At 28.7% G+C, this 27,545-nt stretch overlaps 2 protein-coding genes across 2 annotated transcripts; both read right to left on the bottom strand.

Annotated features, from left to right (window-relative positions):
- Positions 1–57: 57 nt before the first annotated feature.
- On the bottom strand, positions 58–23,061 carry LOC124500599 (protein O-mannosyl-transferase TMTC3-like). The gene is made up of 11 exons (XM_075729966.1): positions 22,428–23,061; positions 20,312–20,978; positions 17,242–17,378; positions 17,006–17,162; positions 9,263–9,876; positions 3,001–3,804; positions 2,110–2,391; positions 1,853–2,011; positions 1,553–1,762; positions 1,376–1,445; positions 58–1,224 (listed from the first exon to the last, which is right to left on the bottom strand). The coding sequence occupies exons 2-11, from the start codon at positions 20,876–20,878 to the stop codon at positions 274–276; spliced, it is 3,951 nt and encodes a 1,316-aa protein (XP_075586081.1). The 5' UTR covers positions 20,879–20,978; positions 22,428–23,061; the 3' UTR covers positions 58–273.
- On the bottom strand, positions 12,037–14,070 carry LOC124490606 (uncharacterized). The gene has a single exon (XM_047053132.2). It carries the CDS (start codon positions 14,028–14,030, stop codon positions 12,195–12,197), a length of 1,836 nt encoding a protein of 611 aa, XP_046909088.2. The 5' UTR covers positions 14,031–14,070; the 3' UTR covers positions 12,037–12,194.
- Positions 23,062–27,545: the final 4,484 nt, after the last annotated feature.

Here is a 27,545-nt window from a genome sequence, read left to right as displayed (position 1 = left end):
AAATTTAAATACATTTATCATTTCGAAAACCTCTTAATGATTAAAAATTCATCATCATTGCTTATTAAATTCTTATTAATTGTTGCAAATAATAAATAAATCACATTTAAATCGAGACAAAAAAAAATAAAAACTTTTCTTTTACAAAAATATCGTTTCAGATTTTGGAATTAATCGAATCAATCAAAATAAAAATGGAGAAAACAAAATTATACAGGCTTTTCATTGTTTCAATTTTTGCAAAAAATAAATAAATAAATATGAATGAATGAATTAAATAAAGCACATTTTGGCCATTGTTGACATATAATTTTCATAATGATGATGATGATTATGATGACTTGAATGCTGATGATTTCGTAACATATCAGAATTAGTCGATACATTTTTACAATGTTGTTGATCAACAATTGTTGTTGTTGAATAATCACCAGTTTCAATAGATTTTGTTGTTGTTTGATTAATTTGATTTTTAATTCTCCATAGATATGTAATCTGTTCCTGTATGATTTGCCAATAATTTATTGATAATTTATCGATTATCTGTGGCGATGATGATGATGATGATGATGACGAAGATAGATATTGTAATAAATCTTCAAAACAATGAATCGATTCATCAATATTATTCTGTTTATGCCATAATACACATAGATTATGTTTGGCTTGTATATTATTACGATCAATACGATCTAAAATCAATTGATAATAATATCTAGCCCGATCATATTGTCGTAATTCTTCCGAATATAATTCGGCTAAAATAAACATTGAATTCATATGTTTTGGATTGATCAGCAAAACTCGTTGAAGATGATCGATTGCTTCATGTAATTGTGCCAATGATTGTTGTTGTTGACCAATGTTGGGCGTTGTTGGATTCATTTCTTTCACCAATAATAATGCTAAATTATAATGTGCTTCGGCAAATGATTCACGTTTTGCAATAGCTTTTTCAAATAAACGTTTAGCTCGAGCAAAATGTTGATTATTGATTGCCAATGTAGCCAGATTAAAATATATAGACTCATCATCTTTTCCCAAACGTATTAAATGATCGAAACGATCATAGGCAATATGTTTTAGTTGGTCCAAATGTTCATCCTGTATAATACGTGCTGATGTCAGCAATGTATCCACATGATTTGGATTCATAGATAATACACGTTCAAAATAATTGAACGCCTCTTTTAGCCGGCCTTGTTGATAATGGACCACACCTAACTGTATGTTTTTTTTTTCGGGAATATTTTGATTAATTTGTCCGTTTTTTCAAACAGTTCGTAGAAGACGGAAAATATAACATAACGAGAATGAAAATGAAAAAAGGTCAATATCAAGAGAAAAAAAGTCCATACAATCCATATATACTTACATTATATAATTGATCCAATTGGATCGATGATAATACATTATTATTATGACGATGATTACATTCTTGATCACTAAGATGTCGTCAATAGTGATAATGGATCAAATAGAAATTGTGTTTCAATCAATTTATCCTGTATTATTTTCAAATCATTTTGTCTAGTTGAATCCAATGATAATAATTCTGTTAATCCGTATCAATACGGTTAGATATAATGGTGATAATGATAATCGATCGATTTCAATCAATGATGATGGTTGTAGATATTGTTGTTGATCAAATTGATCTAATGCTTGTCGATAGATTTGTTCGGCTAATCGTGTATCATTGAAATGTTTGTGATAAATATTTCCAAGATTCAAATAGCTACGTAAATCGTATGGTTCAATACTATTCATTTGTTTGTTTGAAATGTTGATTGCAATTGAAAAGTAATTGATTAATTAATAAAATTGGAATAACAAATGAAATTTTGCCTACCTAATCGCTTTCCTATACAATTCGATTGCTATTTCCGATGAATTTTCTTTCATCGTCGAAGCCGTAGTAGTTTCATAAAGACGTCCTAAATTATTCAATAGTTTTGTATTACGTGGATTAACTTTGAGACCAGATTCATAGAGAGCGAATTCATTTGTCCTAATTATATAAATGAATGAATGAAATGAATAGAAAAACGGTAAAATAAATTTCGAAACAAAAAAATTAATGAATTAAATCCAGCGAATAACACATACCAATCGAATGAACGTAAAAATGTTTTAGCTGAAAATATAACTACTAACATAATGGTGGCGATTTGTATTGGATGAATTTTCCATTTTACATTTCGATTTTCATTATTCGTAACAAAGGAAGACAACGATGTGTGATAAAAATGTGATGTAGTACTATCAACATTACAAGCCGAAGATTTATGACAAGGTTGTTGATGACAATAGGTTCCTTCTCCTTCTTTACCGACAACAACATTATGGTCACATCTCGTTGATGATGTTTGTCGTCGTTTGTACAACGAACTGTTTTCCATTTGATTCAAAATCAGAAAAAAAAATTCAGGAGTAAACGGAAATTTTTTTTTCATTTTTTTTTTTTTTTGATTTTCATTCCATTTGAAAAACATTTTGTTTGGTAGAAACAAAAAAAGGTCCCATGATGATGATGATGATGATGATGTCGGTGGCAGTGTTGGCGGTGATTTATTATTAAGAAGAATAAAAAAGGAAGAAAAAATATTGGGAGAAAAAAAACAGAATAAGAAAAATGGAATAAGAGAAAGAGAAAAAAGAAAATTTGAAAAAGAATGAGAAATGATTCTTGAATGTAAAGAGAAAAAAAGTAGTACGAAAAAGAGAGGAAGAGAGAGAGAGAGAAACTGAAATTTTGTCGAAGAAATAAATGTAAAAAACACAGAAAAAACACAAAAGAAGAATATTCTTTCATTTGAAATAGGCAAGAAAATGAAAAAAAATAATGGAATCTTTTCTATTTTAGATTGTGGATTCAAATCTTTGGAAAGGAATTTTTTTTTATCTAAAGTCTATTTCTCTCTCTCTCTCTCTCTCTCTCTCTCTCTCTCTCGTAGATTTTCAATATTATTATTATTATTATTATACATATAAACTTACAATAACGATGACAACAATGATGATGATGGCAATGGAAATGGAAATGTATTATAAAATAATAATAAATAATCGATACCGAAACCGAATAATAATAGGAAACCAATCGATGGTAGATAAAGTATACGTTCGGCCAATACAAATCCAACCGGAAACAATATATTCGATACGGGTATGAATGGTATTATTGTTAATGATAATGATAATAATATCATAGTCATCATTGTCATCATCGATTGATTTTCATATTGTTGATTGTTATGGTTATTTTGAATTGTTTTTGTTGTTGTTGTTGTTATCGATGTTTTTGATTTTGTTTTCGATTTCAAATTTCTATCAATGATTATGTTGTTGTTGTTGTTGTTGTTATTGTTGTAGTAAAAGTGTTTGTGACCATTACCATCATTCATATAGAATTGATTGTCAAATATTTTACCATCATTGTTATTTTTGTTGTTGATGTTATCATTAATGATAGAATGATGTGATGCTTTCAACATATTCCGATATCTATATCGTTGTTGTTGTTGTTGTTTTTGCTGCCGAAGTATCAATAGAATCCATTTGTAAACATAAACAATGATTGTTGTAAAACAAACAATAACCATCATGATACGATAATAAAGGTATTGATCATTATTATCTCTATTAGATTTTGATTGATAATCAATAAGATTCAATGATGAATGTGTCCAATCACAGCTTAAATGTTGTGGATAAAACATAAGCCAATAATGATATAATATCAGATAACCATATGTTAGATGACGACTTGGCCACGGCATACGTGATGCTGGATTATCAAATCTATATATATATATAAAAGTTTTTATTTTATTCAAATGAAATCCCTTCAAAATAGGATGATCTCCAAAAGATGATTGTCATGTTCTGTGTTTTAGTTTTTATAGTTTGTGTGTGAATTTTAAAGAATGTTAATTGATATTTTTGTTTGTGTATATTAATTTTCAGATAACTAAATTATTGGTTGTGTTTAAATGTTTGGAATTTATAAAAAATATTATCATTTAATTTTAATAATGTTACATGCCCTCCCCAAGAAAGTTCCTAGGGATGGTTTTGTAGGTTCGGTATTATGATCAACATGATTAATGTTTGTAGGATATTCCATATTTCTTGTAGAACGACAAAACTTAGACCACAAGACCATCATGATGACGATAACATTAGGCAATACGATCAGACTGATCAAAGCGCATAACATTAGCTCAAGTTTGGTCCAGTTTGATTTTACCATGATTTTATTGTTTGAATGTCGGTGGTATTTACTTTGTTCGCATTGTTCTCTACGGAAAATATTCGGTTGTATATCTGATTCCATCAAACAATCACATTTTGAATTGTCAAACATGCATCGGAGTTTATTATACCATAAAAACCCTTGATCTTCCCCCATCTCTTGAATGGTTTTAAGGGGATATCCAGTTCCGGTTATTTGCGTTTGACGTAAAAATGTCTTCAATTGAGGTTGTACTTTATTTAGTTTGTCATTGAACTTTGACAATTCTTTCATTACATTTTCAATATTTGTCAAAGATATGATACGTTCATTCAAATGATCGGTAAATTCTTGAATAAGTTGATTTTGATTTTTCAATATTTTTTCGACTTGAGAAAATTCATCATTTGATTGTTTTGGAATGACGGGATTAGCCACCGGTGTCATGATTGGACGTACAATCAAAAAAAACATTAAAAAGATGATAATTGTTATCAACGAATGATATCCTATTATCTTCTTGATTTGAGATTCCATTACTTTTTCTGTAGCACACTTTCCTTGAATATCCACGATTTTATGCTGCAATTCAACAACTTTGGACAAACATTCGTACAATGAATCAATCTTTTGTTGATTTGGACAAATTTTTGTTTCAACATAAGTGTCTTCGACAGTGGTTTTTTCTGTAAGAATTTTTCCAATTTTAGGTTTAATTTTTGCTGAAACCTTTCCATTTTGTTGTGACGAATATTTTTGTTTTTCAGTTGGTTTATGTTCAGCTTCAACATGATAGCAATTTTTACTGATTTTGCTAGTTTTTGATCGTTGTAAAAGTTGCATCGGAATTAATTCATTATCACCTGGGAACAACGTTATCTTGAATCCATGAATATCGTTACGTCCTAACAATATTGGTATGTCATCATCATCTACAAGTTGGAAAACAACTTTGCGTTTTATCGTTCCCAACTTCATGTTAGCCATACAAGCTTGAAATGATTTAAATCGATGTTCGGTTACTTTTATCGAAATTTTTCTCTTAAAAACATTAAGTTTCAACTTTTTGCATTGTAATTTTGAAATAATATTGATGTTTGAGCCCGGATCTAATAGAACTGTAACTTCTTTATCATTTATGTGGGCACATGTCAATATCTGCGATATGGATTTTTTCTTCTTGTTATTGACAGAAAAACATTCACCTTGTTCATGATCTGACTCCTCTGAATTTTCAGGAGTATCCAAATTATTTAACTTTGTTGCTGTGGCACCAATTGAATTTATCAAATTTGGCTTTGCTTGTTCTTTTGTCATATCATTATTTGGTCGTTGTTTCATTTGCGACCTCCAATTTTGGTTCATAGGACAATTAATCAATTTATGTGAACCATTACAGCTTGTACAATATTCCATATTTTTGCAAAAACGGGATGTATGTCCCGGTTGGAAGCAAGCGGAACAGAGCCCTGCTTCCCGTGCTAACTGTTTTCTTTCAGCAAATGTCTTAACCCGATTACAATTCTTAGTTGAATGGGTACTATCACCACAAAAATTACAGGAATTTTGAAATTCTTGAAGTGAATCTTTTGTATTTCTTCCAAATTTTTTGTTATTTACCAAAAAAGGATCTGCATTGTCTTGCAATCTATTCACGACATCTTCAAGATATTTGATCACTTTTTCGATATTATCATTGTCTTGTCTTTCTTCCAAAATGGAAAGCCTTATTGGTGGAAGCTTTCCCTTTATTTGTTTTGTAAGCAAAGTGACCGTAAAAGCATCGGCACCAGCTCTCTTTAGATTTAAATATGAACTTCGTGCTGATATCATTATTCGTCGAAATCCATCTAAATCCTGATCATCTTCGGGTGGCTGAAGCTCTGCAAATTTTTTCAAAACATCATTTTTTAACGCAAACATTGAATGAAAATGTCGTAATAATGTCTGTTTGGCATTTTCATAATCATCATCACCGGAATAACCATCCAGCCATGTCTTTGTTTTTGCGTCCAATTTCGATTTCAATATTTGTAACTTTGTTGCATCGTCTAAATCGGTTTTGTCAACATTGTTACAGAAAGGTTGGAAAAAATCGTTAAAATTCCTGAAATTGCCATCAAAATTGTTTATGAATTGCACTCTGTTTGCTTTAAATGGAATGCGTCTTTCGGTGAAATTTCGTATTGGTTGATTTACATCGTGATTTTCATGTGATTGAAATGCCATTCGAGGGCGAGGTTCTGACAGGAAATGTTGATGATTTAGCAAACTTTCATTCGATAATTGCCGATTTAATTGTTGATTATCTCTAGGTTGCCAAGTACCATTTGAAATAGAATGTGTCAACAATTCCCCCGTCTCCATCGCAGAAATCGGTCGAGCCTTCAATCTCTGAACATTTTGATGATTGACAATATTCATCATCGACTGAGATCGTTGAATTGATTCTACATGAGCCATAGTATTCTTTGAATTGTACAAACCCTCTTGATCCATTGCATTGAATTTTTGTTGCAAGTAATTCAAGATGGTTTTGGTTTCACTTGATTCAATTTTCAAAGTTGCACAATCATATCGTTCAGCATATGTCTGAGTGAATTGGTTGATATCTTTCTCATATAACTCCATTCGCAACATCAATTGAGCGAATTCATACGTAAATTGGAGCTCACTGATTTTTTTATCTTCCAATTCTTGATAAATCGTTTTCAATTTTGATTCAAAAATTTTCTTGCACTTTAACAATTGTTGAAATTGTTGATCTGGTATACTTTGGGAAACTTGCATTTTGTTACAAATTCAGCACTTATTTCCCCTGGTTTTCTTGATCAATTTCTTGTTGTTTCACTTGAATATCAAACGATTTTGATCCTGCTGGCTTATAAAAGTTTTTATTTTATTCAAATGAAATCCCTTCAAAATAGGATGATCTCCAAAAGATGATTGTCATGTTCTGTGTTTTAGTTTTTATAGTTTGTGTGTGAATTTTAAAGAATGTTAATTGATATTTTTGTTTGTGTATATTAATTTTCAGATAACTAAATTATTGGTTGTGTTTAAATGTTTGGAATTTATAAAAAATATTATCATTTAATTTTAATAATGTTACATATATATATATTCAATTCAAATGAAATGAAATAATAATGAAAATTACAACAGTGAAAACCAAGACGAAAAAAAAATTAAACCTAAAACATGCTAAAATAATCTACGATCAATGGTCAAGCCAAAAAAAAAAAAAAATGAATGAATGAATGAATGATTAAAAGAGAAGCAGAAGTAGAACGAAAAAAAATTGAATAAAATAAATGTATTCACACAAACACACCATACACATTGAACGAAATTATCTCTACTAAACGATATTGATATGTGGGTGGAAAAATGGGGAAGTGGAAAACTCTCAATTTTTTTTTGCAACCAACATTTGTATAGAGAGAAATGTAAAGCAAAAAAAAAAATTACCATAAAAAAGCAATAATTCAGTATATGGAGTAAAGGGAAAAAAGAATGTCCAGAACAAACGAGATTTGAATGAATGAATGCCGACCAAACATAGTGAAAGAAAAAAAAATGGCCAATATTTTTTTTCACTGTTTCTGGTAAATGATATTCGTCAGATTTGTTGTTGCCTGCCTGATCCATTTGGGTTTATCAACAACAACAAAAACAACAACAACAACAAAGACGAATAAGTATGTGTAATGCATATGTTTTATTTCCTTTTTTCTATTTGTTGCCTGGTTCATATTTTATTTTTGATTCCATTCATCTTGGAATCAGAGAATCTGGTATTCAGAAAATTTTTAAACAAAAAACCTGCCAGATGACCTTATTTTTGCGTTTATCATTTTACAAACAGTATGTGTGTGTGTGTGTGTCATATATAACAAAAAATATATATAGAGACCTTGAGATGATCAAGGATTTTGTCTGCGCCGTTGTCTATTGAAGATAATTTATTTATTTATTTATTTTTTTTATTCAAATAATAATTCAAAGAATTTAAAAAATTAAAAAAAAAATTGAACGACAACAAAAAGAAGAGAAAAAAAATGAAATTTAATTTCAAACATCAACAAAACATTTGTGGAAAAAAAATAAAAGTTTTGTTTTTCCTTTCGACAAAAAATGAGAAAGATGGAAAAAAATAAAATGAAAATTCGGCACATACTGACAACAATAACGACAACAGCATATAATACCCGGACCATTGTGAACCTTTTAAATTTAATTGATGTTTCATTTCTCTCTCTCGTTGGTTGTTTGGTTGGTTGGTTGTATATAGTGAACATATTATGATAATAATAATGAGAGTATTGCAAATGAGACAGAAACACACACAAAAAGAAATGAATTAAAATGATTCAATCATTGATATTTGAATATTTTTTTTTTTTGGTCTTCGTAAAAGGTGATGGTGTTCTTCAAACCAGAGAGGAAAAAAAGAATTACAAAAAGAAAAAAAATGATGGAAGATAAAAACACACTCAGACACACACACACACACACACAGAACCAGACATTCATTCCATCACGAATCTCTGTTGGGAATATTTTATTCACTCTCTCTCTCTCTTTCTCTTCGTGTGAGCATAAGAGAAAAAACTTTTTTTTTCTTTCTCATTTTCCATTCTTCAATTTATTCCTTGTGATTCTAAAATGGAAAAATAATATGAAAAAAAAATTCTAGCACTCTAAAATTCCATTGAAAACACGAAGGAATAAAATGAAGAATCGTCCGAATCTTTTACTTTTTTTTGTTATTGCTCAAATTAGCTATATACTACTACTATTTTTTTCTGGTACTGGGTAAATATCATTTGACATCTTTCATTCTGGTTTGTTCACTCACCATTCATTCATTTTATACTAATGAGACTTTTGAAAGAGAAAAAAAACATTTATCTGGAATATAATCAAGATTCTCAAATTTCAAGAATTCATCTTGTTATCCAAATATATAGGAATGTCGAATGGTTAGGAAATAGTAATTTGGATTGTTTTTTTTTCATTTACCTGTTAAATATTGGTAACGAATAGTCCATCATTATAAAACGTATATACGTTGCTATTATAAACACGGCCGCTAATATAATGATTATTCTTAATTTTGTTCTGGTCATAATAATCATCAATGGTAATGATGATGATCCATAGTTTATTGATGACGATGAGGATAATGATGTGAAAATGGATCGATGTTTTCGTCGTCGTTGTTGTTGTTGTTGTTGATATCGTTGTCGAATTATCTTATTATCATGATGATGATGATGATCATAATCATTATTGTTGTTGTTGTTGTTATTGATGAATAAATGATTAATAGCTAAATATATCAATACAAATATTGCTTGTTCTTTACAAAGAAATCCAAATAAAGCCATTATTATTGATAATAATCGATGATATTTATCAATAAATAATTGTAATTGTGACCACAAACACCACCATCGATATGATGATAGTAATTGTGATTGTTTTTCATCTTGATTATAATTCGATTCATTTGTAAAAGATTTCAATGTTCTTGTAATTGTTGATGTTGAATTTTCGGAATAATCCCATAATAGTATGGATGATAGATAAAATATTGCCGACAATAATTCAGCACGGCCAACTATCGAACAAACCTAATTATAATAATTATTGAAAAATGAAAAAGAAAAATTAATCAAAATAAACAAAAAAAACACATTGAAAGAAAATTCAATCATATAAACTCATAAATAACGTAACCAAAAGAAGAAAAAAAATTTTTTCAATGGCCATTGCCATCGTAATCATCATCATCAATATAGAATAATGTAAATCATTTCGAGCAATGATTATGACATTTTCATGCCAAATGTCCATAAGTTTTTCTCTCTCTCTCTCTCTCTCTCTCTGTGTGTGTGTTTTAACCTTTATTCTTTGCGGAAATGATTCTGATCATTTATTATGCTTTGCCAGAAAAAAATCGGGAACCCCAAATTCTCAACCAAAAAAAAAAAAAAAAAAACAAAATAAATATATTGAATGTCGATTATCTTGATGAAGGTGAAAACACATAACGATGAAGATGATGACCATCCCGGGTATGAAAATGAAACCAACCGAAACGGTTAGTTTCATATTTTTTTTGTTGTTGTTGTTTGGGCTAACTAACCAAAAGGAAAAAAAACGAAATTAATTTTAATCAAACCAAACATTTTTTTTCTCTCTTTCTTTCTTGTTTTTTTTTTGGTGCTAAACTAGAAATGTAAAAAAAAACAAAATAAATGAATGGTGAATGATTCTCGCGAATCATCGTTGTGATATAGAAAAATGAACATTGGTCATTCATTCATTTTTTATCCCGAATTTCATTTATCAGAATGTAAAAAAAAATGAACGGATAGAGAGCGGGAGAGAGAATATTTCATCGTCAGTTTTTGTTCAACATGACAGGCGTCTACATTGCCAATTTGAGAATTTGGAACCAAAAAAAAAAAAAAAAAATCATCACACCCATCTTCCTACGCCTCTATATATAAATATGATTATTGAAACTTTTTCCTTTTTAGTTTTTCCATTCGTTTTTCTCTGTTTCAAGTTTCGAAAATCGAAACGTGACATTCGATACTCTGGTTGTTAATTTTTTTTTTCGTTTGCTTATTTTATTTTCTAATAAATGGAAAGCTTGAATTTGAAAGCAAGCTTCCTGAGCTATTATATATGCATTCATTTCATTTTGGTTCATTCTTTATTCGGTTATTGGCATCAACATCATTTTTAGCTTTAGCGAGAACTGTAAAAAAATAAAGTAGAAACAGAAACAACAAAACCCAATGATGATGATGATGATGATGATAGGAGAAAGAACAAAAAAAAAAAAAAAAACAATGACAGCAATTCTGTTTTCTGTTTCCATCGTTAAGCACGAATTTGTTTTGTTTTTTTTCATTCTTGAAAATTCTGTGTGTTTTGTCTGATTGTCTTTACAATATAAAAAAAAGAGAATCATAAATGAATAAATGATGGACGACGAAAGTTGCAGTTTGATAAAAGTGGAAAGAAACCAGGGTGAAAAAAAATACAGAAACACATACACACACACACGAAAACCAAATCCAAAAAAAAAAAAAATCAAAAACAACAAAAAGAAAATATCAAACAATATTATCGGTTAGTTGGTTAGTGAGTAAAAGAAGAAGAAGAAAAAAATGACAAACCAAATCATTTTTCTATTCACATTTAATTTTGGTGAATAAATCAAATTTTCACTTTTCATCATCATCATCATCAACATCAACATCAAACTGTCATCTTAATTATTATTATTAAAAAATAACAATAATATAATTCTCACATATATTCTAAATTCAAAACTCATTCTATCATTTTTATATCAAATAAAAATTGTCAACATTTATTATTATCATATAAATATAATATTATATATGCATAGTTTATGATGCTATATTGATATAGCAAACAAACAAAACAAAATAGAAACATTTGACAATCATGATTGTGATAATAACACATTTTTTTATTCTCTCTCTCTTTCTCTCACATACGATATGATAATTATCATCATTATTATTATGCAATATTGCAATAATAACCATATAACGCACACACACACACACACATCTCTTCTCATATATAAACTGTCATTGGGTGGTGTAGAATTTAAATGAATCATGTTTCTTTTTGGAAAAATGAAACTTTTTTTTTGTTCCCAAACAAAACAAAAAAAAATCCAAGAATATCAACGAAACGAAGAAGATGGAAAAGAAAATTTACCATTTTCATACGTTATGTGTTAAGAAACGACTGCATAATAGTCATGATTGCATTATTACACGTCAACGATATAATCGAACTAAAATTTAATTCTATGTTCTAAAATGTATTTAATATTTCAATGAAAAACTTATTCTAATTGTATTTTTAGTTTTGGCGATGTAAGCCACTAAATAATAAACTAAACAAATTTCAATAAGACGAGACCATTAGTAGGTCTGATAAATTCATTGTTATTGTCCAAAAATTTTATTTTCACTGCTCGAACAACACCATCAGAACTTTTAATTGCTTCAGTAATTTTGGCTATTGGCCAATCTTTTCGTTTACGGAATTCAGAAGGAACCAAGACCAAATCGTTTATATTTATATCGGTAGGCGATGGAGGATTAGATTGAATTAGAGAAGCTAAGTATTGGTGTTTCCAAAATTTTTCAAATTTTTTACGAATATTTGACAAATGATTCAACCAATTATTGTTTGGTCCAATTTCGAGATCATTTTTGATTAGGGGCTCCTGTTTACGACCATATGCTAATTCAAAAGGAGAGATCCAACGTTCATCATTCTGGATAATCGGTCTATTATTTATAATCGATTCTATTTTCAAAAACATGTTGTGCGCATCTTCAATAGATTTAAATTCATTGTCCAAAGTTCGTAAACATCTCTTGACGACTGCTATCAACCGTTCTGCAGTACCGTTATACCACGGAGCATTCGGAGGCGAAAATTTCCATTCGATACGACGATTATCTACTTCGCTAATTTTTTGTAAATGATCAAAAAATTTTTGAATTTCTTTGTTACAACGGACGAAACTGGTACCATTGTCACTATAAATCACTAAAGGAGTTCCGCAACGAAGAAAGATGTTGTTGAGAGCTGTCAATGTGACATTGGCATTCATCGAATTAACAATTTCGATCTTGATCATTCGTGTAACCAAACATGTTACAATCAAACCATAGAATTTTTTATTATTACGATAGTGTAAAGGACCAAAGAAATCGACACAAATAGCCTCAAACGGTGCCGCAAAATTCGTTCGTGTTGATGGTAAAGGAGCGAAAGGTTGAATTATAGGCTTCCGCTTTTCTTTTCGACAAAATTCACAATAAAAAACATATTTCTTCACCAGGCGATATAAATTCTGTATATGATATTTAGATTGGATACTAGCCATGGTTGTTCTGATTCCTCCGTGCATAGTTGATTCATGATGTTCTTTAATCAAAGCTTGAGTTAAACAAGATTGTTTAGGTATCCAAATCGGGCAAAAATTAGGATCACGAGTTTTTATCGTAATAATTTCTCCGGGAATGAATGGTAATTTAATTTCTTCCAAATCGTGACCATATTGGGCTAATCTATGAATCAAATTCCAACGATCATTAGCAGTGTTTCCAGTTGGTAATAATTTTTTCACGAAATCAATAATTTGATCCATAGACTTCAACTTTTCAAAATCGTCAACTGAATTCTGATAATCGAAATTCTTGATGGCAATTGAAGAAATTCGATAAACATTAAACAAATTTGCATCAGAAAAATCAAATTCATTCGAATTTATACGAAATCGGAAAAGTTTCAAAAATTGTTTCGTATCTACGATTCTACTGAACAGATCAGCTGGATTACGATGGCCATTAATGTGTCTGATCGATATATTCAAATCATTAATAATTTTCAAAGTTTTCATTAATTGAGAAGCAATTTTTCGATTCTGTCCATTTGGTGATAGATTAAAACGACACAAATTAATTTTGGAATCTGACCAGATTGTCATTTTATTCTGGTAAATAGAATGGATACGATATAAAATTTTGCCAAGTTCGTAGATAGCCAGTAATTCTAATTCTACCACTGTCTTTAATTTACATGGTACTAACTTTGATTTTCCGAATAAATAGTGGAATTCATCATCTTTTTTCAAAAATACGACATATCCATAAGCTGAAGTTGATGCGTCAGAAAATCCGTGTATTTCGCCATTCGATGGTACACATCGATCCATTTTCAATTTCGATAGCTGATTTGCATCTTGCAAATGCAGATCGATTTGATTTTTAATTTCATTCGAAATTGGACTATCCCATTCATTTTTTATGACAGTACGATATAAGAGACGCAATTTCAATTTCCAAGGATCAAAAATTCCATATGGATCGAAGAATTTACCAATAATTGCTAGCAAATCTCTCTTTGTTTGAACCGGCTGTATTTGTGGAATTACATTCGAAATTTGATTATTATTGGTACAAATTTATCATTTTACTAAACGTTTACTTTTGTTTGTCTGAATCGTCTAGTAATTTCAGAGATAGATTACGTTACAGTTATGATTCCAGGAAAATATTCTCTTTTTTTTTGGTGTGATATTGTTTTTTTCCCTCTATCATCATTATCATCATCTAGAATCTAGATGATTTGATTTTTTTTTTCATTGAATTGAATAAATGAATGCAACAATAGAATGTTGAAAGAAAACAACAATAACAAACAAAATATTAATAATAACCAAAATAGAGTGGAAAAAAAACGACTCGAAAATCTAAATCAACTTGACAAAACGAAAACCACACCGTATATATTAAGAATATAGTTTTTTTTTCTTTTTATCCATTCTGTTTTGTTCTTTTTGTGTCTGTGTGAGTGTGTGTGTGTGTGTGTGGGTTCACCGTCTTTTTCTCTTCAAAACCATTTTTGGTTTGTGTGTGTGTGTGTGTGTCTGTGTGTGAATAGGATCATGGATCTCAGATTATGGTAATAATATAATCGTGTGTTTTGGGTTGAGTGTGTGTGTGTGTGTGTTGTGAGTGATAATGGTGGAGAGACAGAGAATAGAAAAAAAGCCACAGAATCACAATAGGATTTTTTTTGTTCTGCTTTGATATTTTACTTTTCCAGTTTTTCAATATCGGTATTCTGTTGTTATTGTTATTAATATAATTTATGAATGATGAAGGATGATGATGATGATAATGATATTATCATTTTCTTTTCTACTTGTCGTTTTGGATCAAAACACCACACAATTGTGCGTCATTTAATTTATAATAACCATGGGAGAATATTTTGTTGCATATATACCAAAAAAAAAAAAACGAGCCAATCTTGGCAATTGTGTTGTGTTTAAATTTTGTCGATTTTTTTTCCACTTCTTTTTTTCCTACCGCTATTCACCATTATCATTTTTACAGAATGAATGAATGAATGAATGAAAAAATGACGTTCATATCGGAAAAGTTTTAATTAAAATTTTAATTTTCTCCATGGAACGCACACACACATACACACACACACACAATGCACAAACAATAGCATATACAGACAGAAAATGAGAAAAAAAAATCATCCATTTAATCAATCGATGAATTGATTATCACCACATATATATTGACAATGAATTGAAAATAATGAAAAGAAACAAAAATGGTCATTGACAGCAATAGAATATTCACGAATTTTTTTTTTTGTATAAACCGGCAACAACAAAAAAAAAATTCTGTTTTCCTTTCGTACAGCCCACCATTATAATATTATGTCAATAATCATCATCATCATCGTCATAATTAAACAACAAAAAAAAACACCGAAAAATTCTTTGAAATGGGCGAATGAAACGAGAAAAAAATATATATATATGTTTCATATTCTGTATCGAATTAATTTTCGGTTATATTATAATAATGATTATAATTTTTGCTAAAGTAAAAAAATCCGTAGAAACCAAATACCAAAACATTGAATGTATTAGATTCAAATAATAATTTCTATATTACCATTATTACATATATATATAATATGATCGATAAACCAAGTATTTCATTCGTTTTCATTTTGGTTATTTCGTGGATATTTTCTGCTTATGGGTTATGAATTGAAATTAATGACGAATGCATATACAACGACGAAATGCAAGCAAAAGTGTGTGTGTGTGTGTGTGTGTGTGAAAAAGATAGTATGCAATATGTGCACACTCACACACACACACACACAGTATTCTAGAAGTTTTATTCTTCACTTTTTTTTCTATTGGTGATTTCAATTCGCTAATGTTGATATAGTGATGATGATGATGAATGTATTCCACAATGTGCATACAATTCACCAATATTTTTTTGATGTTTGTTTTCTTTTTTTCGTTTTGTTTTTCGTTTTGTTTTGTTTTTTGGATCGTTCCATTTGGATCTTTGTATTTTCCATGTATCTATCGTATTTGGTTAAATCTATCTAAAAGTATAATTATCTATGAATAATTCCTCATCATTCGTCGTATGTTGATGTTTGACAATGATAAAAATAAAAATTTATATATCGATAAGTCTGTTCAGTGGTTGTTGTTGTTGTTGTTGCTGCTGCTGCTTCAGTGTTGAGAATCGATGAAATTGAATGAAAAAAAAAAATTCATTAACCTCGTATTATTTCTTGCTACACGATCAAGACCATCACACACACACACACACACAAAAAAAAATCAATCATTTTATCAATCAATAAGCAGATGAATCTAATGAATATGGCCATAATAATAATCATCATCACCAGCAGCAAATGAATTCTATTTGAATGAAAATGAAGTGAGAAAAAAAATCGATTTTTTTTTTGCTTTCACTTTCATTTCTCATCACATTGATCAAACATGGATCAAAAACAAATTGCAAATGTTATTCTTTTTCTCTTTCTTGCTCTGGATAATTGTCTTCGTTGTGATGATTAATGATTTTTTTTATCGTTTCAAAAATTTACGATCTATACATTTCTATAGATTTAAAATTAATCAATTTCGATTTTTTTTGCCAATTTTCGATCAAGGCTAATTATCATCATTATCATTATTTTTTGGTTATTAAATAATTAATTAAACAAAATGAACAAATTGTGATAAAACAAAATGAAAACAAAACGAAAAAAAAACCATAAAATATAAAAAAATATTAATAATCAATCGATTGATTGATTAGGTTTGTATATAAATAAATAACTTACACAATCAGTGTGTATAGGATGTACGGCAAACAATGCGGCCATTATGAATGGTGTTGATTGTAGCCATGATGTGGATGACGGTAAGATTGATGATGATGATGATTTGATGCCGGATACGGAACTCGTAGATGTGAATCGATAAAATCGTTGACATAACCTTGGATAGCCATGACAATGATAATAATGAACGTGTTTGTTTGTTTAGTTTTTTTTGGTTTCAATCGAAATAAACTTACCGATAGAATAGAATGGTAACAAAATAATGTAATAAAATATTGACAAAATGATAACCAAATGGTCGTAATTGATGGATGATATAATTTATACGAAATGTTAATACCGTTAATGGACGATAACTTTTATGGCTTAATGTCTATATATGTATATAGAAAAAAAAATTAAAAGTTAAAAATAGAAAAATAAAATTTTTGCATAGAATGATTTCATAATTGTGAAAAAAATCATTGAAATTTTCCGTATACTGGAAACAAAACAAAACAACAACAACAAAAGTCATGGCCTATATATTTTTCCCAGTATAAATGAAGTAAGTTTCAAATTACCAACATGAATCCTAGAAAAAAATGATGATGATGATGATGATGATGATGTTGCTGATGTCCTCAAAGACAATATAGTCTAGTCTTTTTGAGAACCTCGAAAACAAAAACAAAAACAAAAAAAAAAAACAAAACTTTGTACCAGAAAAACAAAACAAAACGATCACTTTCATTCTCATCATTATTCTTCTAATAAAATACACAGACAAAAACAAAAAGGAATTCCCTGAAGAAACAAAAACAAAAAATGAAAAGAAAACGAAAAACGAAAAAGCCTCGTTATTTGTTGTTGTTAGGTCATTTTTGGAAACAAATGAAATAGTGAACTGGAGAAGAAAGATAGAGAAAAAAAATACAAAACGGAACAAACAAATAAAAAACGAAGAAAATCATTTACAGAGAAAAAACTTTTCTTTTTTTTTGACCATATCAGAGTATGGAACGGAAGGATGAATTTTTGTATTAGAATTAAGAACATGAAATAAGAATTTTTTTTCTCTCTCATTTCAAATGCTTCTATATACATAAGTGTGTCAGTATTTTGGAAAACCGGGAATCTTTTTTCTTGTTGTTTTATGGATTTAGATTTGCGCATTCCATTGAAATGAAAAGAAACCAAATTTGTGTATTGAATCATTATATTAATCGATAATAAAAATAATTTATTTTAGGCCAATCGGATCAATAATAATAATATTGATATTGATAATTCAATAAAAATCCAAGATTTTTCTATCTCTATATCAAAATCTCAAAATTGAATATCTTTATATCTTTCTGAAAACAGAATAACACACACACACACACACACACACACACACACACACACATTTTGGTCATTTTTTTGAGGTCATCATATATAATCATCGATGATGAAAGTATCAATTTTCCAAAATGTCAATAACAATAATGATGATGATGATGAAGTGACAGTTTATAAGCCAAAAGAGAAAAACAAACTTGATCATCAAGTTGATTCACTACTTTTTTTTTCAAATTTCATTTCATTCAATCATTCAAGTTTTTTTTCTGCCTGATCAAATACGGTTAAATGGTTTTCATTTTCATTATTATTTTATATTTGGTTTCAGTTAGTTCAAACTTTATTTTTTTTTTCGTTGAAGAATAATTTGTCATAACTTTTTTTTTCTTTGTATTTCAATGTTTTCACAAACATTGTATCTTCATGCGTGTGTGTGTGTGTGTGTGCAAGTTTTGCTCCAAGGTTCCTATTGTGTAACCATTAATTGAATGTTCACTTACTGGTGGTGGTCTTTATTGTTGATCATCTGATTAGATGTTATGTGTGTGTGTGTGTGTGTGTGTGTGCGGAGAAAAAAAAACCAAACAATTCAAAGTTTCAAGTTTTTGAAATTTCTCAAATTTCTCCATTGAATTTTTTCTGTTTATTTTTTTTTCATGAACTAGAATAGTGATAAAATTCAATTCAATGATGAATTTTGAAACCACAGAAGTGAAATTTTCAATTTTGATTGAAAGCTACCAAAATCACATGAGACAAAATAAAATAAAATAAAAAATGAAACCCGAAAAATGTTCTTGGGGGCAAGAATTTTATTGATAAAATTCTAGCCTTTCAACACACACGCACACACACACACACACAAACAAGAGAATCAAATCAAAAAAATTTTTCTTTGAAAATTTAAATTCTGAAATTCATTCATTTTCAAATTCCGATCACTTTTTTCTTTGCTTTTAAAATATAGTTCAAACACACACACACACTCCCACGCAAAAACAAAATTCAATTTAAATTCTTAGATTCATTGCCATTAAACAAATATACATAACATATATACAGAGCAGACAAAGTCACTTAAATTTATATAAATGTGAATGTCAATTTCAATTTTCACATCCTCCAAAATTATACAAAACAAAACAAAACAAACAACTTATATGCTGAGAAAGTGAAAATTTTTCACTTTACGGAAACATGGAATTTCGCTCCCAACAACAACAACAACAAAAAGAAAAAAGGGAAAAATTTTCTGGAAAAAAAACAAAACAACAAAGTGATATATTTTTTTCGGGTGACAATAATCGTAAATAACAATTTTCTATGCTAAATTAAATTCGTTTTTTTTGTTTGTTTCAACTTTTCCTTTGTTCAATTTCTATTTGTTTTTTTTTTTTTTTTTGGTCTCTATGAAACGAAATATAAACTACTGTGGCAACTCTAAACCAATATGATGTGATCATTTTAGATTTCTGATTTCTGTTTCCCGGAAATCAATCTGAACGATTCCGGTTGACAACAACAACAAAAACAACAACAATAAAAACGAATGAAAGGAAATTAAAAATGAAAAAATAAACTAACCCAGTGTGTGTCTATGAATTATGGCTACTCGAATGATACTGGAATAGGAATGTGATATATATTTTCATTTTCAAAGAATTTTAGTTTTTTTCAAGTGTTGTTGTTGTTTATTTTGTTTTTTTATTGAGAAAAAAAATTCCACTTTTTGAAATTTAATGAAAAAATATTATACTGCTTTGTGTGTTTTTTTTGTGGTCAAAATTTATGGCAATGATAATACGCCTGTGAAGTTTTTTATTTTTTTTTTTATATTAAATTAAAATTCCCAAGAAACTTTCAAGTAAAATTTACAGTTGTCCTAAAAAAATGCTAAGAATCTATTTTTGTCTGTTTGTTCCACAAACAAATCATCATAAATTTCACGAAAAAAAAAGTTTGTTGAAATAAAAAACAACATACCGATTTTAATGGTGTACCCCAATAATCATTAAACCATAGCTGTGTCCATGATGTTTTCGATGATCGTAGATCATCATTCTGTATGATTGCTGGACGATCATCAAATACAAGTTCAGCATAAAATGTTGGCCAATATGAAATAATAATCAATATGAATAAAATCATCGATGGTGAATAAATTATTTTCATTATCAATTTAATTATGTTTATCATAATGGTTGAAATATGTGATAATTTTTTATTAAATTTTTCAAAAATCTTATTCATAAACATTGTTTGATGTATTGAAGAATCAATATTATGATCAATAAAATGGCCATTATGATGATCACAGGCTAATTGATGATATTGTTGTTGTTGTTGTTTTGTATTATTCGATGATGATGATGATGATGATGATGATGGTGTGGTTGACATTCGATGACAAGAATGATATAATAATAATAAACAGCTACTATAAAGCCTATGGCGACGATTATAATAATTATTTTGATGATGATGATGAATATTTGGACCAATAGCCGAGAATATGATGGTGGATGAAAGAAAATCACTTGATGGAAACATGATGACAAATTGTGTTTTTTTTTCACCAAAAAAAAAATCAATTTCTCAATTCTTTTTTTTTCGAAAATTTTTCATTTGAAATGATGTGTTGTTGTTGTTCCTATTTTTGAAATTAAAAAAAAAAAAAACGAAACGATAACTAGATGTACGAATTTTCAAAATGTTCAATGAATAATTTTTTTTCTCTACAATATTAGAGAATTTGTTTCTACACAAACACACACACACACAGAGTGAACAGAATTTGAAATAAGCATTGAAATGAAATGAAACGAAACGAAACCAGTTTCATTGATGATTGTGAAATGGTTCGTTGTAAAAAAAATTCTCAATTTTTCCTTCTCAAAATGAAATTAATAGTAGGTATAAGTAGACACTGTATACACACACACACACACAATTCTACATAACCGTATATTTTAATGGCTGGAAAAAAATAAATTCTTCAATATCATCATTGGCTCATTACATTAAGCATCTGAGTTTTTTATTTCTTCTTCTTCTTCTTATTCTTTCTTCTAGTCGTAATTCACTCTCTCTCTCTCTTTCTTTCTTTTTTTTTGAATGTAGTACATTTACAAATGATATATATTCTCTTATTAGACTAATGAAACCTGGAGAAAAAAATAAAATCCATTGCCATTTTATCCGATTCTCTAGAATGTCTTGTTATTAATTAAAATAAAATTAGATTGAAACGGGCAATGAAAAGAAAAATAGAAAAAAAAATATTATTCATTTGAATTTATTCTAAAGTTTCATGGTTTTTTTTTCATTTCTCTCAAATAATTAAATTGAAATATTGAATTTGAATGGCAATTCTTTGCTTCACCGGAATATGGAAAGGGAATACATGAAAATCAACATTATATTAGCCAATGTGAGCAAAAAACAAAAAAAAGATAGAAAATTTCCGGAAACATTGATTAAGTTTGGTTGAATGAATGTCTGAAAAATGAAATTCTCATGTAAATTCAAGGAATGAATTTTAGTAATGTTTTTTTGCTAAGCACCAACATCGACGAAGAAGAAAAATTATTTTTTCCTTTTCCTTTTTTGAAAGGAATTTTTTTTCTTCCATTCCACAAAACGCTGATTATTATTTTGAATAAAAAAAATGGCAAGATGGTGGTGGCAATAAATCAAATGAATTTAAGCAAAAACAAATGAATGAGAAAAAGAAAAGGAAAAAAAATTTCATTAACTATATTACACACACACGTAACACGCGTTTTGTGTAAACAGGGCGGGGGGGAATAAAGTGAGAAAAAGTCAATTCCAATCTATCAGCTGTAGGCAGGATTATTTATTGGCAAAAAAAAAAAAAATAATAATTGGAATCCAAAAGTGATCGATCAACAACAACAACAACAACAACGAAAAAATAAAGTGTGAATCTAATATTGTTTTTTAATAATAAAAATGGATGAATATTCTGGCAAAAAAAAATGGAAAAAATTTCATTTTTAATGAAATAATAATGTTATATTGTGAACTGCAAAAAAAAACACCTACAAATTTCAAGACCAGAAACACGACGCCTTATTACCTTTCGTTTTTTTCGATGTCAAATATGATAATTTGTTTAATTTTTAATCAAAAAAATTTTTTTTTGCTCGCTAGACAGACACACAGATGAATGATGATAAAAAATTTAATTTTTTAGTAGAATGAAAAATTGAAAAAAAATTCTTTAATGCACAAGCACAGAAAAAAAACGCTGTTTCACATAGATAAACAAACAAACAAACAATGAAATTAGTGGATAACTAGAAAATTAGAAAAAATGTTGAATGATGACTGATTCAGGTGTTCACGATAAACGATTGACTCGACTCTATGTCACAGTACTGTATCATCACATTATTTTTATTTCATTTCAAATTACAATCATTTTTGAATGAATGTTTAGATTCTTCTTCTTTTTTTGATGACGATTACCAATTTGAATCTTGGAACGGTTGGTTCCAGAATCGTGATGATGACGATGATAGTTAGTGGTGGTGAACAATTTTTTTCAACACACATACACACAGACACACATACACAGACATTTAACAATAAATGACGCGCGCATATTTTCGAATGAAAAAGCGGAAAAAAAATAAATTTTTCGCCATTCTTTTAGTGTTTAGCATCACACATATTCTATAGACAACCACTAACGACAATGATGATGATGATGATGATGACTGAAAGCGACTAAATAAATCGACTTGTATTTCGTTTGTTGTTTGCGTGTGTGTGTGTGTGTGTGTATAAAGGAAATTGTTCCAACAACAGTCAGCATCAGCAGTCAACAGCCAGAAAATGTGTAAACGTTTTGATGATGATTTGCAGCAGAAGCAGCAGTATTTGGAATCCGGAAAAAAAAGAAGAATGTGTATAATTCATTCTGTTCCATTTTATTTATCATGAAAATAACACATACCACCACCAAAACATTGCTACTACAATCATTACCGTTATTTGTACGATATAATATATAAATTCAGCTATTGTGTCCTAGCATTTAGCTATATAAACACACAAACACACACACATTATGTAATGTTATCTTTTATCTTTGAAATGTACGAATTTTTTTTCGTATTGAATGTGAATAGCAAAAAAAAAAAAAAATGAATCAATGATGAACACATATAAAGGGGAAAAAAATAATTTCTGCATAGCAATGCTATTTCAATGTGTTTGTGTGTGTGTGTGTGTGTGTGTGTGTGTGTGTGTGTGGAAAATAAAATTAAAAAAAAACAATTTTAAGGCCATATTATCATCGATGATAAAGTCAAACAATTTTTTTTCTATTGTCAAGATATATTCAGGGTTAATCTTTTTTTTTGTTATATAATAGAAATGTTCATCCATCTCATTCATTCATTCATTTATTTTAAACATCAGGTCACAGCAGGAATCGGATATAATATCAACACAACACAATACAAGAAATGAGATATAACTAACCGTTTGATAATAAAAAAAAAACTTGAGTGGACTAGAAGAAAAAAAAAACACATAGATGATGATGTTGTAGTGAGAATGATGACAGTCGTGCGTGTGATTGTGGCTTATTATTTTCTTTTCTTATGGAAAACTTTTTTTTAGATATTTTATTATCCTTACGGATTTTCATATTTCAATATTTGTAAAAAAAAATCCAAAAAGGAAAAAAAAATATCAGATGACCACCGACTGTGTTGTTTCCATCCAAACAGACAAAACAAATGCATTATATAGTGTAAATATGAAAATCTCAGAAAAAAACAAAAAAAAATCAGCACCGAAAAAAAGTGGAAAACAACAAGGCCTCAATAAAAATAAAAAAAATAAGAATCTATTGTTGTTGTCGGTTTGTTTCGGTTCATCTAGTGTTTTGATTTGGAATTTTCGGTTTAGAACTTTTGGTTTATTTTTTTTTCGATAGATTTTTATTTTGGTTCGTTGCCTATTTTTTTTCATCATTGATAATAATCACAAATATCGATCCAGAAAATAAAGGATGTTGATCCCTTGTGTGATTTTCTCGGTTTTTTCTTTCGTCACACACACACACACACATTTTATTCTGTTTTTTGTGTGTGTGTGTGTGTGTTTGGCGATGATATTGACATAACAACCAAAAATGTTTGTGATTGGATCTATGTGTTCGATAAAAAAAGGACTAGTAAGCCACAGACTGGAAATCTAGAAATTCGATCCATCATCAAATGCGTCGATTCAAATGGGAAAAAAAACAAAATCGAAAAGTATACATTTCACGAACAAAAATGCAAAAATTTTTTTTTTATTATCCACATAAAGGTGATAAAGGGCATTGTTGTGGTGATCCAGGCATCAGGCATCAGAATCGATTTATCAATGATTTATAACGGTAAAATGTGTAATAATAATAATAATAATAATGATGCATGAAAACAAAATATACAACAATGTACTATAACTAGATTTATGTGTGCGTGTGTGTGAAGTAAATTACCTCTCTCTCTCTCTCGCTTTTTAGCCGGAATTCTGGAACATGTTTTTATTTTTTATTTTTTTTTGGAATAGAGAAAAAAACCATCATTCCATTGCATGCATTCATCTATCTAAATTATTATTATTGGAAAATTTTTTTTCCCCGTTCACACTAATCAAAATAAATAGCTCTTTTGAATGAAATTTTTTTTTGATTTACTTTTTCTTGATTTATATTTGATTCCATTTCACGGGGTAAAGGTAAGATCATCATCATCATATAGAGGATGAGAATCTCATATATCTTCATTTTATTAAAAAGTGTGCGAAATAAGGTCTTAAACTTTGCCTTTTTTTTGCGTGTGTGTCCTGAAACGAAAATATTTTTGCGTTTATTAGATTATTACCAGGAAATTTCTTTTTTTTCCGCTGGTATTACTATTAATTGGACAGAACCACTCATATCAACACAAGAGGAGAATTCTGGTTGAATTCTATTGACAATGAAAATAAACAAACAAACAAAAAAAAAATGATGGGGATCAAATGGATGAAATGAAACGAAACTAGAAAAAAAAGGATCATCATCATTATCATTATCATTAGCGTTAATCCAGCTTTTTTTTGAGGATACAATTTTCTTGTTTACAAAGATGATGATCATGATTATGATTATTATTTATTTATTCATTATTGAATATATGATTTTGAATTGAAGATGTGATATTTTGGGTATAAAACAAAAATTCCCATTGATGATGAAGATGATAATAAGTATCGTCATTCGTAATATATTGATGGAGAAATCAATGATTATGGATAATAATCGATTATGATGAACGATACAATCGCATCAATGTGTGTTTCAATGGAATCAAGATTATCGAGCACTGTGGTCTATTTTTCATTTTATTTCAGCCAAAGAAAAAAAATTGTTAATTTCTTTTAAATTGTTGATGATTTAATAATTTATTTGAATCAGAAAAAAAACGTAAAAAAAATTTCCAAAATTTGAAATGTGATCATGACGACGATGATGAACGACCATAAAATAGTATCAAGGGAACAACCAACCAACCAGGAAGAGAAAAAAAAATGAAAAACACAAGAAAAATTTCAACGTAATTTTCAATTGAAATAAAAACGAGTAAGAGAGAGAGAAAACAAACCAGTTCCAGCAAATGGATTTGATGATGGTAACGATCGAGCTGTACCCAAAATATATGTTGCAATTTTTTTTCTTTGCTCCAGAAAAAATAACATAAAAACTGAATGAAATATCATTCATAATTTATTTGAAAAAAAAATCAACTGAACCAAAAAAAAAAAAAAAAACAGAATCGAACTAGGCAACCAAAACCTTTTTCTTTTTTATATTCTTTTACCCATCAAATTTATACTGACTGATTGATATATATACACACATTCAATAATAATAATAATAATAAGCGTTGATTCTCATCAACACTGAAAGAATCTATCGATGTATGGAATAAAATTGGTTAGAAAATTAGCTTTCCTATGCTTTCAATCGTCAGCAATGATGATGATGATGATGGGATTTCAACATATATTACGAAACATAATAATAAAATGGTGTTGAAAAAACAAAACAAATGGATTGACACATTCTATTCTATTCATTTATTTATTAAAATGAACAGTTGTTATGATTATGATTATGATTATTAATAAATAATAATAATCATTATTACTAATGCTATCATCATCATCATCATCATCATCATCATTATCTCGTCATCTTCATCATCATGATCATTATTGTTGGACGATTATAATAATAACCGAAAAAAAAAATTTTTTTCGCCTATAATTCGTCCATCACTCGAATACTGATGCTTTCTCTCTCTCTCTCTCTCATCTCATTCATTATTCATTATGATGACGATCATGATGTGGTTGATTGGTTGTTTCCATAGTTTCTTCTTCGTCTCTCTCTCTTTCGCTCATTCACACAAGAGAAATAGATAAAGAGTAAGTGAATTAGTGGAAAAGGTGAATAGAATTCTTTCCGAAATGAAAAATTGCACTTTTCATTGCATTTTTTTTTCTGGAAAACTTTTTTCTTTCTTTTATCAAAATACCTTAAACTATCAGAATGTGTGTGTGTGTAGATTTTTTTATGGTGGATTCTTTGAATTTTCTTCACATGACACACACACACAAAAATATAGTACTGACAGATTTTTTTTCTGTTTAGGATGTTATCATGATGATGAAGTTCAATTTTCAATCAAACATTGTATACAAGAATTTTGGAAAGAAAAACAAATATTCAAGAAGTTTTAACAGCTAAAACAACAAACAAACAAAAACAAAAAAAATTGTAAAAATTATGTTGCAAGGCGTTCCAAAAACAAGACAAGTGTCTGTGTTTGGACGAGGTGTTTTGTGTGTGTGTGTACTTGAATCGTTTTGGATCATATTCTTAGTTTAGCATTTTTCTTTTTTTATTTTTTGCTTGTTATTTCGACAGGCTAAAAGCAGAAGAATAAACAACAACAACTACAACAATTTTATTAAGGCAGCTGATTCTGCACAAAAAAAAGTTTAGCTTTGTTAAATTTTTTTTAGCCATTGTTTTAGTTTATATTCAATCAAAAAAAAAAAAATCAACAGGAAAACAAACAAGATGATGACGATGATTGAATATGAGAAATGATGAGACGTTGATGTTTTTTTTCCTTTTGTCTTG

Source organism: Dermatophagoides farinae, chromosome 4 (assembly GCF_024713945.1).
Source record: "Dermatophagoides farinae isolate YC_2012a chromosome 4, ASM2471394v1, whole genome shotgun sequence".
Lineage (NCBI taxonomy): Eukaryota > Metazoa > Arthropoda > Arachnida > Sarcoptiformes > Pyroglyphidae > Dermatophagoides > Dermatophagoides farinae.
The sequence above is the reverse complement of the archived record's forward strand: the minus strand, read 5'-3'. Positions and strand labels throughout refer to the sequence as shown.

What these genes read in the sequence shown, in the direction of transcription:
- LOC124490606 (XM_047053132.2), bottom strand. Translation starts at nt 14,030, where the DNA reads ATGGATCGATGTGTACCATCGAATGGCGAAATACACGGATTTTCTGAC.
- LOC124500599 (XM_075729966.1), bottom strand. Translation starts at nt 20,878, where the DNA reads ATGTTTCCATCAAGTGATTTTCTTTCATCCACCATCATATTCTCGGCT. An exon ending in GGGGTACACCATTAAAATCG is followed by an intron (nt 17,379 to 20,311) that starts GTATGTTGTTTT and finishes ATACATATATAG; the next exon opens with ACATTAAGCCATAAAAGTTA. An exon ending in AATTGGATCAATTATATAAT is followed by an intron (nt 1,225 to 1,375) that starts GTAAGTATATAT and finishes AAAAACATACAG; the next exon opens with TTAGGTGTGGTCCATTATCA.